Source organism: Dipodomys merriami, unplaced genomic scaffold (genome assembly GCF_024711535.1).
Source record: "Dipodomys merriami isolate MVZ:Mamm:240054 unplaced genomic scaffold, mDipMer1.0.p SCAF_176, whole genome shotgun sequence".
Lineage (NCBI taxonomy): Eukaryota > Metazoa > Chordata > Mammalia > Rodentia > Heteromyidae > Dipodomys > Dipodomys merriami.
In genome coordinates this window covers 297,858-310,834 of record NW_027203115.1, presented here as the reverse complement: position 1 = coordinate 310,834, position 12,977 = coordinate 297,858, and the positions used below count along the sequence as shown (strand labels likewise).

The 12,977-nt window shown below is 48.3% G+C and overlaps 1 protein-coding gene across 1 annotated transcript in view; it reads right to left on the bottom strand.

Annotated features, from left to right (window-relative positions):
* Zfhx3 (zinc finger homeobox 3) overlaps positions 1-12,977 on the bottom strand; it is a 228,515-nt gene that overhangs the window by 80,303 nt on the left and 135,235 nt on the right. The window contains 1 exon segment of the mRNA XM_070026185.1: positions 11,650-11,881. Within this exon segment, the coding sequence (XP_069882286.1) occupies positions 11,650-11,881 (232 nt within the window).

Genomic DNA, 12,977 nt, shown 5'->3' with positions numbered 1-12,977 from the left:
GGAAAAAAGGGCTAGATTTCTGATTAAAGAAAGGCCTAGAGAAAACAGTTCCGTATGGAGCAAATCTCCCTGGTCTGACATGGTCTAAGGACATCTTCAGATCCACCCAATGCCTGGGAACATGTCCACCAAGAAAGAAATGGCTGCAGAACTAGATCAGACTTGCCTGTCCAAGGTCAGCTAGTCACAGAAGCCAGACGTGGGTCATCAGGCCTCCAGGATGCGACAGTGACCTCTAGTCTTGCAGTACTGGGGACATCAAGAGAACAAGGTGCTGAGGCACTCTGTCCTAGAAAAAAAAGCCCGATCTTATACCCTAAGATGTTCTTCAGAACGTGACCCCCAGGGAAGAGGGTGGGCTGCAGAGAAGGTTCTAAGTGTGCACTCGTCTAGCATTGCCCTTGACGACTGGTCAACTTACTGTTCATCTGACCTGGTATTTGCATCATGGTAGAAAACTCATCCTCAAGGTAATATCTTCCCTGTGCTTGGTACGTGGGCATTGAGTCACCCAGCATGGATGCTGTTGTTTATGGGAAAAACCCTGCCAGCTCCTGGGCTAAAGCAGAGAACCCCTCAGAGCTGTGCGGGTGCCAAGAGTACATGACTGGACTCCGTGCTGCTCAAGGTAGAGGCAACCTGCCTTCTTCCCCTGGAGATTGTCCTGGTTTCTGGAAAGAAGGCACACAGTGGTATGCTGCCCTGTCCTGACAACGACAATGAGGTTGAAGCTGAGGGATAGAACACATGCCTGAGCATCAGTAGACGTGTGGGCATGTAACCTGAACAGGGAAAGTCACTGTCATTCTGCCCTGCTCAGGGCTTTCCCAGCTTTTTGTGTGTTTGTTTTTAAAGATCTCATGATGTAGCCCATGCTCACTATACAGCTCAAGGTAGCCTTGAGCACAAGATCCTCCAGAGTGCTGAGATTACAGGTATGCACCACCACGCAAAGCAACTTCCCCAACTTGTTGGTAACAAACTCCAAATGCTCTCTTGACCGGCCAGAGTTCAGGGAACTGACCTCTGGGCACCCTCCACCCTCCCGCCCCATCTTGTTTCCTCTTTAGCCACTGCCAGTCTTCAGCTGGACAATGGGGCTGGCCCTCAGTGGGGCACTTTCCCTCACTGCCTCTTCATTCACCTCCTCAAGAGACTTTGTACATGACAAACCAACCCCTCGTCTGCCTGCGCCTGCGTCTCGCGGGACTCTCTTTTTATAGCATTCCGTGCACCTGACATCCTGTATTTATTTGGTGTTTGCCCTCTTCACAAGGAACAGGAGAAAGTGCAGACTGTTTTCTACTGCTGGCTGACTCCCCAGACTTTCTGGCAACACCTGGCCATCCTAAGGACAGGGTCAGTGTTTGCAGGACGAAACAATTCCACTGCTAGCCCAGCCACAGCTCCCCAGACATGGTTCTTTTCTAGGAACAAGGAGAGTCAGCGTGGCCACTTCCGCCCCTCCCCCCCCACTGCCCCACCTAGAGAACGGATGGGCACGGGAAAGGAACAGGAAGAGGTTAGATAAGGAAAAAGCCCAAGCCAATGAAAACAGCGTGAGAAAAAAAATGAACAAGTTCCTCTCAGACTATGATTAAAAAATGACAATGCTAGATAAAATTTTGGGTTAAAACAACACACAGGCCTGTTCCAAGAATATCACTTACGGTCCAACTTTTAATATTCTAATTAGAACAGAGGTCAAAGGATCTTTAAAATGCAATAAATAGCTCCTTTTATTAGCATATACACACCAAAGGTCTCAAAATACTTGTGAGGTATAAAACTATTAAAAAAGCCCTTCAACATCTACTCTGAAAAACACATCTTTACAAAGTCCTTTCAAAGTCCCTCAAAACTGCTAATGGAAAAAGATGTAAGTGGCAAAATTAAATGCTTTGCTAAAGACATATTTCTCCTATATAGAGAAAGGGAAGGATGGAGAGCGAAAGAGAGGCAAAAAGCATAGAGCCCCCTGGAGGCCAGCAGGCAGCAGACACACGACTGAAACACACTATGAGGAATCCAGCCCCCACTTGGTCCCAGGCTTCTGAAAACCTGAGCTTCCAGCGATGAATCCAGCACTATCCGGTATGATGTTGTGGACTCTTGTGTAATCCCACACTATCCAAGGAGTCACCACGATCCTCATGTGTACATGAGGTGTGTATGTGTGCATACACACACACACACACACACACACACACACACATATACACACATATATGCTATGTATATAAAGCACTAGCAATCTGGTTACCATGATGGGGGAAATGAACTTTGATTTCATTTAATGTTCTACAGGACCTGGAGAAACTTCTCTGCAAGAACCAGGTAAATACAGTCACAATGCTTATGCTGATTTGCAAGGAAGGCCACAAAATTGACACTGCTAGTTAGTGTTTGAGGGGGGTTAAAAAAAAACCATTTGGAACTGTAATTCTCATAATTGGGTCACAGTTTGAAGGGGGTTCCTTAATATCCGTAGGCCGGAGAAGCAGCCTTGATCTATTTCTGTAAGCAGAGAGGTACATGCTCTATTTCTTCCCTGGCCTCCTACCAAGGTTGGGAACAAGTTTCATATGTGATGTAAGTAGCCCCAGAAATGCATTCTCTGGATGCGCCCAAAGGCAACATTATTATTTCTCAGGAAAAAAGACATTGGTACAGTGAAGGAGGTGTCACGTGCAGAGGCTAAGGTTGGGAATCAGTGTGACAAGTCCCTGTGTGTGACAGAAGGAATGGCTACAGCTTCCTGCCACCAAGTCTCTTCTGTCCAAGGAAATGGAAGGCAGGATCCCCCACCCCCACCCCAAACTTGTCAAAACATCTCTTTCATGGCTGGGTACTGGTGGCTCACACTTGTAATCCTAGCTACTCAGGAGGCTGAGATCTAAGGATTGAGCTTTGAAGTGAAGCTGTGGCTCAAGAGGTAGAGCAGTAGCTTTGAGCAAAAAGAGCTAAAGGACAGCAAATGGGCTCTGAGTTGAAGCCCCAGTATTGGCACAAATCATCATCATCATCATCATCATCATCATCATCATCATCATCATCATCATCATCATCTCTTATTGGCTATTTATACAATCCACATTCAATTTAGGGCCATGTCTTACGCTTTCAGAATCCCGGGATACCCTTGACCAAGGCCATATAGAATACTGTGGGGTAGAGGTTTCACCAACGTAACATATTCTACAGTTCCACTGGGAGTTCCTATGTTTCTGGGCTCTGATTGGCCAACTGGAGTTTCTGCCATGCTTAGATACAGCAGATCCCTAATGCTCATCCCTCAACACAAACACCCCGCAAGGCCTCCCCTAACTCCAGCTGGCACCATTTTTCTCCCCCGCCCCAAACTGTTAGTCCTCATGCTGTGCCACCTGGTACATCATGCCTCATAGGGAGCAGCCCCATCACTGTGCCCCTCTGAGTGGGCTGATGGCCATCAATGAGGACACACACTGCTACCTCCACTCAAGGAGATGGGACCAAAGTCACACTGGTGCCTACAGCCAGGAACAATGCAGCGTGGCAAGGTAGCATGTGTCTGTGCTCCAGTGTGAGATACCAAAGCAACTCTGTTGGCTCAGGTCACCCTACAAAAACAAAGCCAGACTAAGAAAGGACAAATTTAATGAGAACCATCAAGTGCTACTACTGCCCCCAGGGCTGGATGCTTCTTCTCTCTGGTGCACAGAGAGGGCATATAGGTTGGGTTAGGAAGCTGTAGACAGACCCTGGACCCAATCCCCAAGTGGCCATCTTGGACATGTCACATGCTGACCTGGGAGACCCTTCCAGGCCTGCGGTAAGTGACAGCAATGAAGCAGTACTCTCCCTAAGTCCACCTTCCAGCAGAGTTTAGAGCATTAGCATATTTTACAGAGAGCCAGCAGAAAAGTTTAATTGCCCTTAATTACCCAGTTCAAGAAGGCTCCTGGATAATGGCTCTCAGATTTCTTGCCTGGTACTGACGTAATTTCCCTGACTCTGGCTTCATTATATCTCTAGCTCAGAGGCGAGAGGCTCTCCAAGGTGCCTTTCCATGGGACAATGACATTCTAGAGAAGGCCAGGCCACCGTGAAAAAGGGTGCTTGTATGAGAAGAAGTCACATAGTCAGCTTGCACTCTGTGCGGATGGGCATGCCCGTGCAAATGTGCGATTGAGTGTGAGTACTATGGAGAAGGGGAGGGGAGGATACTCTTGCTCTACTCAGAGGAAGGACTGAGACAAGGAATATGTAATCAGAAGCCATCACAATTACAAATGTAAATGAACAGGCAATTGGCACTGACCTTTGTAGATTGTTAGAGGACTAATTAAGGCAAATCAAGAACTCTGTTCCAACAGAAAAACAAGACAGTGCACACCTGAGAACTACTCATGGCCTCTTTGTGGGGATGCAGAATGCAGAAAGATCAGATGCAACTGAACTACAAATGCCTCACACTGACAAACGGAAAACCATCTCACAAACAAAAGACAGTCAGGATCCACTTCTTGGCATGTTGATGTGCTGCTACAAATATCTATTCACAAGCACTATCATCATTTGAGCTCTTGTTATATGTCTGACACTCTTTGACTGAACATTAAGAAATCCCATCCCGGCACCAGTGGCTCACGCCTGTAATCTTAGCTACTCAAGAGGCTGAGATCTGAGGATCGCAGTTCAAAGCCATCCTAGGCAGGAAAGTCCGTGAGAGTCTTATCTCCAATTAACCACCAGTTAACCACCAGAAAACTGGAAACACTGCCATGGCTCACATAGCAGAGTACTTGACTTGAGCTGAAGAGCTGAGGGACAGTACCCAGGCCCAGAGTTCAAGCACCACAACCAACACACACACACACACACACACACACACACACACACACACACACACACACACACACACACACACACACACACACACACACACACACACACACACACACACACACACACACACACACAGAAATCCCATCCACAAAATAGCCAGGCACAACAGGTACAACAACTCTTTGCCTAAAGCCTTTTTAAAAACATAAGGAAAATCATTTTTCTCTAACGATCAACCTATATGCTAGGTTGCTTTTCACTGGACCACACTATCGCCTGTCCTGCGCTGCTATATAATGAGTTCTGTATCTCTGCATGGCAAAATGTCTTTCTGCAAAGCTCACTGCAAATGGACAATCTTAGTCCAAGAAATGGACAGATGTAAAGAGATAAAACCCTATTTCTCCCAGTCCTCCGCTGAGGCTTGAAACTTTAGTCACCCCAGTTGTTTTGCTACTCTCTTACCTTTTAACTTCAACTTCTCAAGTTAGAAATACTCTAGCCTTTTACTATCCCCAAGCCTGGACAACAAGAAATACAGGACAAAGCACAGCAGAGTGCCTTTCACAACAACAAAACCTTCAGAACTGGAAAAGTGGCCACCACATATTTTAGTGCTTTGAGAAAAATTACACTGAAATTGCATATAATTTAGCTACACACACACACACACACACACACACACACACACACACACACACACACACACACACATTTTAAGGGTGTGCCTCATATTTAGAGTGCACCCTTCTGCCAACTGTGAAAAAAAATTGTCAAATGAGGGCTGGGAAGGTGGCTCAGTGGTAGAGCGCTTGCCTTGCATGCCCGAGGCCCTGGGTTCGATTCCTCAGCACCACATAAGCAAAAAGAAAAAAGCTGGAAGTGGCGCTGTGGCTCAAGTGGTAGAGCGCTAGCCTTGAGCTGAAGAGCTGAGGGACAGCGCCCAGGCCCAGAGTTCAGGCCCCACGACCGGACCCCAAAAAAAAAAAAAATTGTCAAATGAGAAAAAGTCAAATGAGAAAGCTGAAAATGATTTATTTTCTTGTCCTTATAAGCTGTGTGATTTACGTACCACTTACTCAAACTTGGTTTAAAAGAAAAGACCCTGGGCTGGGAATGTGGCTTAGTGCCTTGTATGCATGAAGCCCTGTGTTCGATTCTTCAGTACCACATACACAGAAAAGGCCGGAAGTGGTAGCAAAAGAAAGTTCAGGGACAGAGCCCAGGCCCTGAGTTCAAATTGGCAAAAACAAAAAGATCCTCTAAGCAAAGCCAGAGAGTGTTACAGTAAAGGTCATCACCAAAATCTCATCATGGCCTGGCAAGCTGCAGCTGCCTCCCCGATCCCAGAAATTCACTCCCTTGAAAGCCTAGGATGTGCACCAGTCAAGGGGCAATGCTGTCTTTTGCTCGGAGCAACAGTGCCTTAAATTCTGAACGCTCATGTTCTCTGTAAACCGAGTCAGAGCCCAATCGCCTTAAGTGCCTGAGTTAGTCTATTAACCAGTTTATCTGTGCCAGCGGCCCAGAGTAGACAGCGGCTACATCCCCCAATTCACAGCATGCCTTACATGTAGTAGGCCCTTAACAAAGAACTGTTTGATGTAATTGCAGTGTAGGAAGCTTGAAAATCTTTGTCTATATGAAATTAAATGTAACTAAGGCGAGGGGAGTGAGAGAAAACAAGAGGAGGAAGAGGAGGAGGGAGGAGTCAGGCCAACAGCAGAAACACAATGGGCTCCTTGTATTCTTGAAGCTTCCAGCACTGATACAGCGAAATTAACTACAGTTTCACCCGGGAGCCAGAAATGTCTTTTTAATAAGTAAACAGGGAAGGTGATCCTACACGTGACCCACCCATGCGAGCTTTCCATCTTCCTAGAACTTCGAGTCCACTAAAGGGAAGCAGACAGCCAAGGCCAGCAGTCGAGAGATAGATACAGATACGGCACACTGCACGGAGCTGGGGTGAGGGTGGGGGGTGGAGGGGGAGGGGGGGTGGGAGGTGGAGGAGAAGATGGGAAGGAGGTCTGGGGGAATGAAGTGAAAAAAAGAAAAACCACAGATCCCCATGAAGTCAAGAGACACCCCCAACCCCTACCCTTTCAGTCCTGCAGATAAAAAATGGAGAGAGATCTTCACCTGGTTAGGCTGTTTTCCAAGGTGTATATTTCTAAGTCATTTTTATCTTTTATCTTTGGTGGGGGCTGTGTTAGGGATTGAAATGAGGGCCTGTGCATGCTAAGCAAGAAGTCAACTACTGAGTCACCTTTACAAACAGGCAGACTGACCACGCAAGTGTGTGTTTACCCTAGGCTGGGGACTACACAGCCCAGACCCCAGCCAGCCTGCTCACCTGAGTGAGGCTACACACGAGTACAGCAGCCAGGCCTTCTCCCTCTGGCCCAGGACAGCACCCACATGTGACGCACTGGCCCATGAGACCTCGTAAGGGTCTTGTGCAGCCATCAGCAGCGGCAGCCAACTGCAGCCATTCCCAGAAAGTTCTAAAGGATGGAGGAACCTTCACAATTTCCTGGACTTCGGTGCATTCCTCAGACCAACAGGTTCCTATAGGAGAGCAGGCTGCATGGAGAACCTGGCTGGTTGGCAGACAGGTAAGCCGAGCAACAGAAAGAGAAGACACCATTCCAGAGAGGCTGCCATCCCTCGTACGAACTCATAGCAGTACCAGAAAACTGGGTAGGAGGCCCAGAGCCCAGACGAGAAGTGCCTGATGATGGCTGTGGCAGATGAACCAAAGAAGAGGACAGGAAAAGAAGAGAAGAGGAAGAACACCATTATTATCTAGGGACGGTACAGCAGCACCACTGGTGTCCAGTGTCTGAGCTCAGACAGAGCAAGCAGGGCCCCCAGGGAGGCCCAAAGGCTTCCTTGTGCTCCATCCACCATGCAAAGGACGCTTCTAGCTGGAGGACTGTGTCCCAATCCTTCAGTGAAGGAGGAGAGAAGCAGGAGTGCTTTTCCAAAGTCCATGTTTACAAGTACGAGGCTGGTGATCTCAGATCTTCAGTTCTATCAGCCTCCACGTGTCCCCTTTCTTGAGAGGTGCTTTCAAGTTTTTAAGAGCCAATGACCCGGGGGACAGGGAGGATATGTTTTAAGATGTGTTCTTTTACAGAGATTTCTAGAACAGAACCAAGTTTCCCGTGCACGTCAGCGGTGAGTGTTACCTAATCGCCTGCCCCTGTGTCGTCAGTCGGTGGAGTACAAACCTCTCTAGAGCGTGTGTGTGGGAGGGCGCGGGTGGAACAACAACATGACTGCAAGCCAAGGACAGTACAAAAGGATCTGGAAGTGCGGAGAGGAAGTCTATCATCTGGGCTGAGGTCGTTCACATACTTCGGGAGGGAGCAAGGCCCCTAATACGCATTAAATGACAGGAGCCCAGAAGGCAGCGCAGAGGAGCAGACTGCATCAATAGAAGCATTACATTATAAAACAGGGGACTGCTTGTTCCAGCCCAGAGACCCGGGTGAGATGGCAGCTGTACCCTGTTTAGTTTGGGGCACCTCATTAATAAAAAAAGGGAATTCTGAGCAGAGGGAAAGAAAGAACTGAGGGGTGAAAGGGACCAGCTTTTCTCGGAAGCTCGACACAATGACACGCACAGAGCTGGCAAAAACCAAACGAGCCACACACGGGGAAAGAAACGGCCCTGCACATGTTGATAGAAAGATGGAGAATGCCGTGACATGCCTCAAAGCAGAACAGCAGAAAGCAGCAGCACCTAACAGGGGCCAACATACTCCAGTGGGACCAGGGCCCCCACAGCCAGGAGGCCCAAAGATCTGAGGCTTTGGGGATGGACGAGTGTCTGTGGGTGCTGGTCCCCACTGTACTCCTGAGAACACTCGTACAGCAGGTTGCAATTAAGAGACTAAGCAGGAGTTGCAGGGATGGAGTGTCTAGGCTTGAACCAGAGCAGACATCTGGAAATACATGGGAAGGGAGCATCTTTGTAGTGACTTGGAAGTGATTTAAAAAAAAAAAAAAAAAAACTTATCCTGGTCACGCTAACAGCACTTTCCTGAAGAGATGATTTGGATTGCCTGTCAGAAGACAGGAGATGTTGCCTTTCACCAAAATAAGCAAACTCAACCATCCCAGCGAAGTTACTAGATGGGGGCCAGTCCCACAATGGGAACTGCAGCTTTATTTCCACGGACAAAGTAGCCATGGGGTAAAAGCGGGAGCGGGGAGGGGGAAAGGCTTCGGCTGGGCACCTCCAGGAGGAAGTGAAGCTGATGGAAACACAGAGCACACAGAACAATCGGAGATTAGGAAATGTCTCCTCTGCCACGGGAAGGCTATGAATTAATCATAGGTACCTAGAAAAACCAGGGAAAACAAAAAGTTGTACAAGAAGGTAAATGAAATTATAAAACTCTACATGGCTCGGCTGTGATTAATATTTATAGAGTTATAATAATGAAAACACTGAATATTAATAGAACCCCAAATTATGATTTCGTCCTAATGGAAGATGGAGGGAGGGGAGGATGGAGTGCTCAGGGAGGTTACAAGATGGGGGTAGGCAACTGATTAGTACATAGGGGTGTGGAGTGTGAGCGCGCGGGGACCGTGTCGATGGAGTACCGGCAGGGGTGTTGGGGAGGAGGGGTGCCAATGCAGTGTGCTGTGTGGATGAGTGAGAGGCTGCAGCAGGCTACATGCTGGTGGCGTGTGCTGAGTATGTACGGGACAGAGCTGGGTAGAGGCCTAGCATCTGTGTATTCCAGGGGGAAAGGATGTTGATGTGGGTGGTATCTGTTTGAATGTGCAGATGTGTGTGTATGAGAGAGAGAGAGAGAAGAGACAGAGACAGAGACAGAGACAGAGAGACACAGAGACGAAGACAGAGACAGAAACAGAGAGACAGAGCAGGTAGTAGTGGGTTCATAAAATACTAACGCTAGTGAAACCCACATTGTCCAGAGCAGAAAACCAGAGACAATGCATGAAGTGTCAAAAATAAGCAAGAAACAGTAGCAGAAATGTGCACGGAAATATCGGGAAAAAAGTCTCCAAGGAAAACACCTGAAGGCTGAAATTTGGAGGAATGGGATGGGATTGGGCCACATCATTCTTCGTAAGGTTTAACCTAACTTTTCACCTAGAAAAACTGCAAAAAAAAAAAAAAAGCGCAAATGCACAGCACTAGGATTAAAAGCCCGCACAGCACGAAGATGAAAAGCCCACATAGCTCAGTGGCTGAGGAGACACTTCAGGAGACCAAGACGCTGGTGGGGTCACTTCTTTAGACAAGGTGCCACGGGAAGGTAAAACAAGTCTGCCTGGATAAGCTATGAGCTCAGTGTCCTTGAGGGGGCCAGTGCGGTGTCCAGAAGCTCCTGTTGTGTGGCAGCCACAGAGGACCAAGCTTCAAGAGCCGTGGAGGGAGGACTCGGACCTATTGGCTAGTGGAGGGTGTGGGGGGAAGGCTGAGGCCAGGAGCCATGGACAGGCATGGACAAGTGTGAAAAGAAGCAGGAAGACTAGAGAGAAACGCCCTAAAAGCCAAGAGAAGAGAGCTCTCAGGAGGAAGGAGCCAACTCTTTCAAACACTGGGGAAAGTAAAGAACTAGGCTGAGCAGGGCCAGCTTCTGAGTTGACAAATGCAACACAGATGGCAACAGGTGATGGCAGGCTGAGGTGCGGAAGACGAGCGATAGGCTCTTTGAGAACCATTGAAGGTTCAGTTGTAGAGTAACAATAGGGATTTAGGATTAAGACAGGACTTTGGTTTTCTCTCCCCAAGGATGATAGAGAAGAGACTTTGTTTTTGGAGACAGGTCTTCTACATAACCTAGGCTGGCATCCAACTGGAAATCCTCCTTCCCAGCGATGGGATTATAGGGGTGCCTCACCATACCTGGCTTACTTTATTGTTTCAAAGAGGCAAACAGTCGGCTGAGAATGTGGCTTAGTGGTAGAGTGCGTTCCTAGCATGCATGAAGCCCTGGGTTCCATTTCTCAGTACCCCAGAAACAGAAAAAGCCAGAAATGGCACTGTGATGCAAGTGATAGAGTGCTAGCCTTGAGTGAAAGACGCTCAGGGACATTGACCAGGCCCTGAGTTCAAGCCCCAGGACTGGCAAGAAAAAAATAAAAATAAAAATAAAAGATGCAAGCAACTGTCTTGTGCTGCCAAGTTATAAGAGGAAAAACTAAAGGCTGAAAACACGGAGGAGAGGAGGTAATTCTATGACATGACATCCCAATGAGAATAAGAGTCACAAACAAGAGGAAGAAAACAAAAATGACTACAGATGAAATGAAGGAGGGCAGGGAGAAAACAGGTGAGCTCCGCCACAAGGTGTAGACTTCAGGAAGTAGACTTCGTGACGTCAGGGTTCACAGAACAGTGGGACTCTCTCTTGAACACAACTGAGGTTTTTACAAGTGCTGGTTCTGATCCTCACTGAAGTTCATTTTACCCAGACTGAGTACCGATCAAGGTCCAAAATATACTATCTGCCTGGTCAGGATGAACCAATGATGGACATGCAGGAGGACTTTGGGAGCCAAGGACAGATCCTCTGTGGCCCTGCTCTGTAGGTGTGACTTCCTTGTGGTTGCGTATATGCCCAAAGTAAAGTGGTGCTAAGATTCTGAAAAGGACGCACCAAATAGACCCTTCTTTCAAGAACACAATGTCCAGAAGAGGGGCCACCGTCGAACCCGACACCCAGCTGCACAGGTAATACATCGGCCACCAGAAAGATGTCCACAGGAGGCGGATCAAGACCCATGCCCAGACCCAGCCTGTCCTGAGGGGCTTGTGAGATGCCTCACCTGGGTCAGTGGAGGGACACCTGCGGATGGTGAAGATCTGGCCCAGGTCCTCGTCCTCCTCGGGCAGGCCCTTCTGCAGCCGCTGTAGCTTACGCAGACTCTCGCTGCGCTGGTGCTTCATGGAACGCACGTGTTGGATGAGGTTCAGCTTGGCCTTTGTGGAGTAGTTGCACAGGACACAGTGGTAGTAGCAGCTCTCGCCCTCCACGCCACTCTCATGTTGCTGCAGGTGCTGTGGGGACAAAGGAGAGGGACACACCCCCGGGTCAGCCACTTGAAGCCGCCACTGCCAAGAACCCATCCCTGTCCCCATGGTAGCCAGAGACACGCCACCAGGGACGTATTAGGACCGTGAACTGCACAACTGTTGATGATAAGGGTCCTTAGGTGGGGAGTTCTGCATTCGCTGAAAGGTGTCCCTTTCTCCAGTAGTTCCCTGGAGACAAGCAGCATAGGACACACATTCCTGTCTTCCCCAAAGGCCCATAATGGCTCATCCACTGGGCCTTCCCAGTGTCACACAATTTCAAATGTTCTTCCTTTCATGCTCCAAAGTGCCTTGCTTTATTTAGGTTGGGGTGGGCAGGCTGAACTGCACCGCCTGTTTTTATACACTGGCGTTGAACAGTTGTTGAAGTGAGATGGTAGGGCCTAAAGAGACTAAAATGGTACCGCTGGGCCCTTTGCAAAGCCAGCCAGCCACACTTTGCTCTGGTGACCTAACCTGCGGTCACCTACTGCATCCCCGGTCAGCAGCCAATGCTGCTGTTGGGCTTTCCATAGGAGAAATAACTTGATTTTGTTGTTGTTTTGGTGCTGGTCCTGGGGCTTGAACTCAGGTCTTAGGCACTGTCCCTGAGCTTCTTTTGCTCAAGGCTAGCTCTCTACCATTTGAGCCACAGCTCTATTTCTGCTTTTTCTGTGATTAGTTGGAGATAAGAGTCTCACAGACTTTTCTGCCTGGGCTGGTTTTGACCTGTAATCCTCAGATCTCAGCCTCCTGAGTAGCTAGGATTACAGGAATGAGCCGCAGGTGCCCTGCGACAACTTGTGTGCTGAGAGAATCCAAGATTAAGCCTCCCTCTGAGTTAAAAAAATGACAGAAACATTATTTTCTCCCAATTTCTCTCTGTCAACCTCTTAAGGACATCTGGATCCATCACTGGTCAATACTGCTGGTCACCCTGGTGTCTCTGTTCTATGTTGTGGACAAGGGGCTGGGTCCAGAGTGGGGAAGCTCAAGGGCCAGCAGTAAACAGGTACTCATGGAAGCAGAGTTCCGGGCACAAGAAGAATGGAGGTCATACAAACAGCAGACCCCACAATTG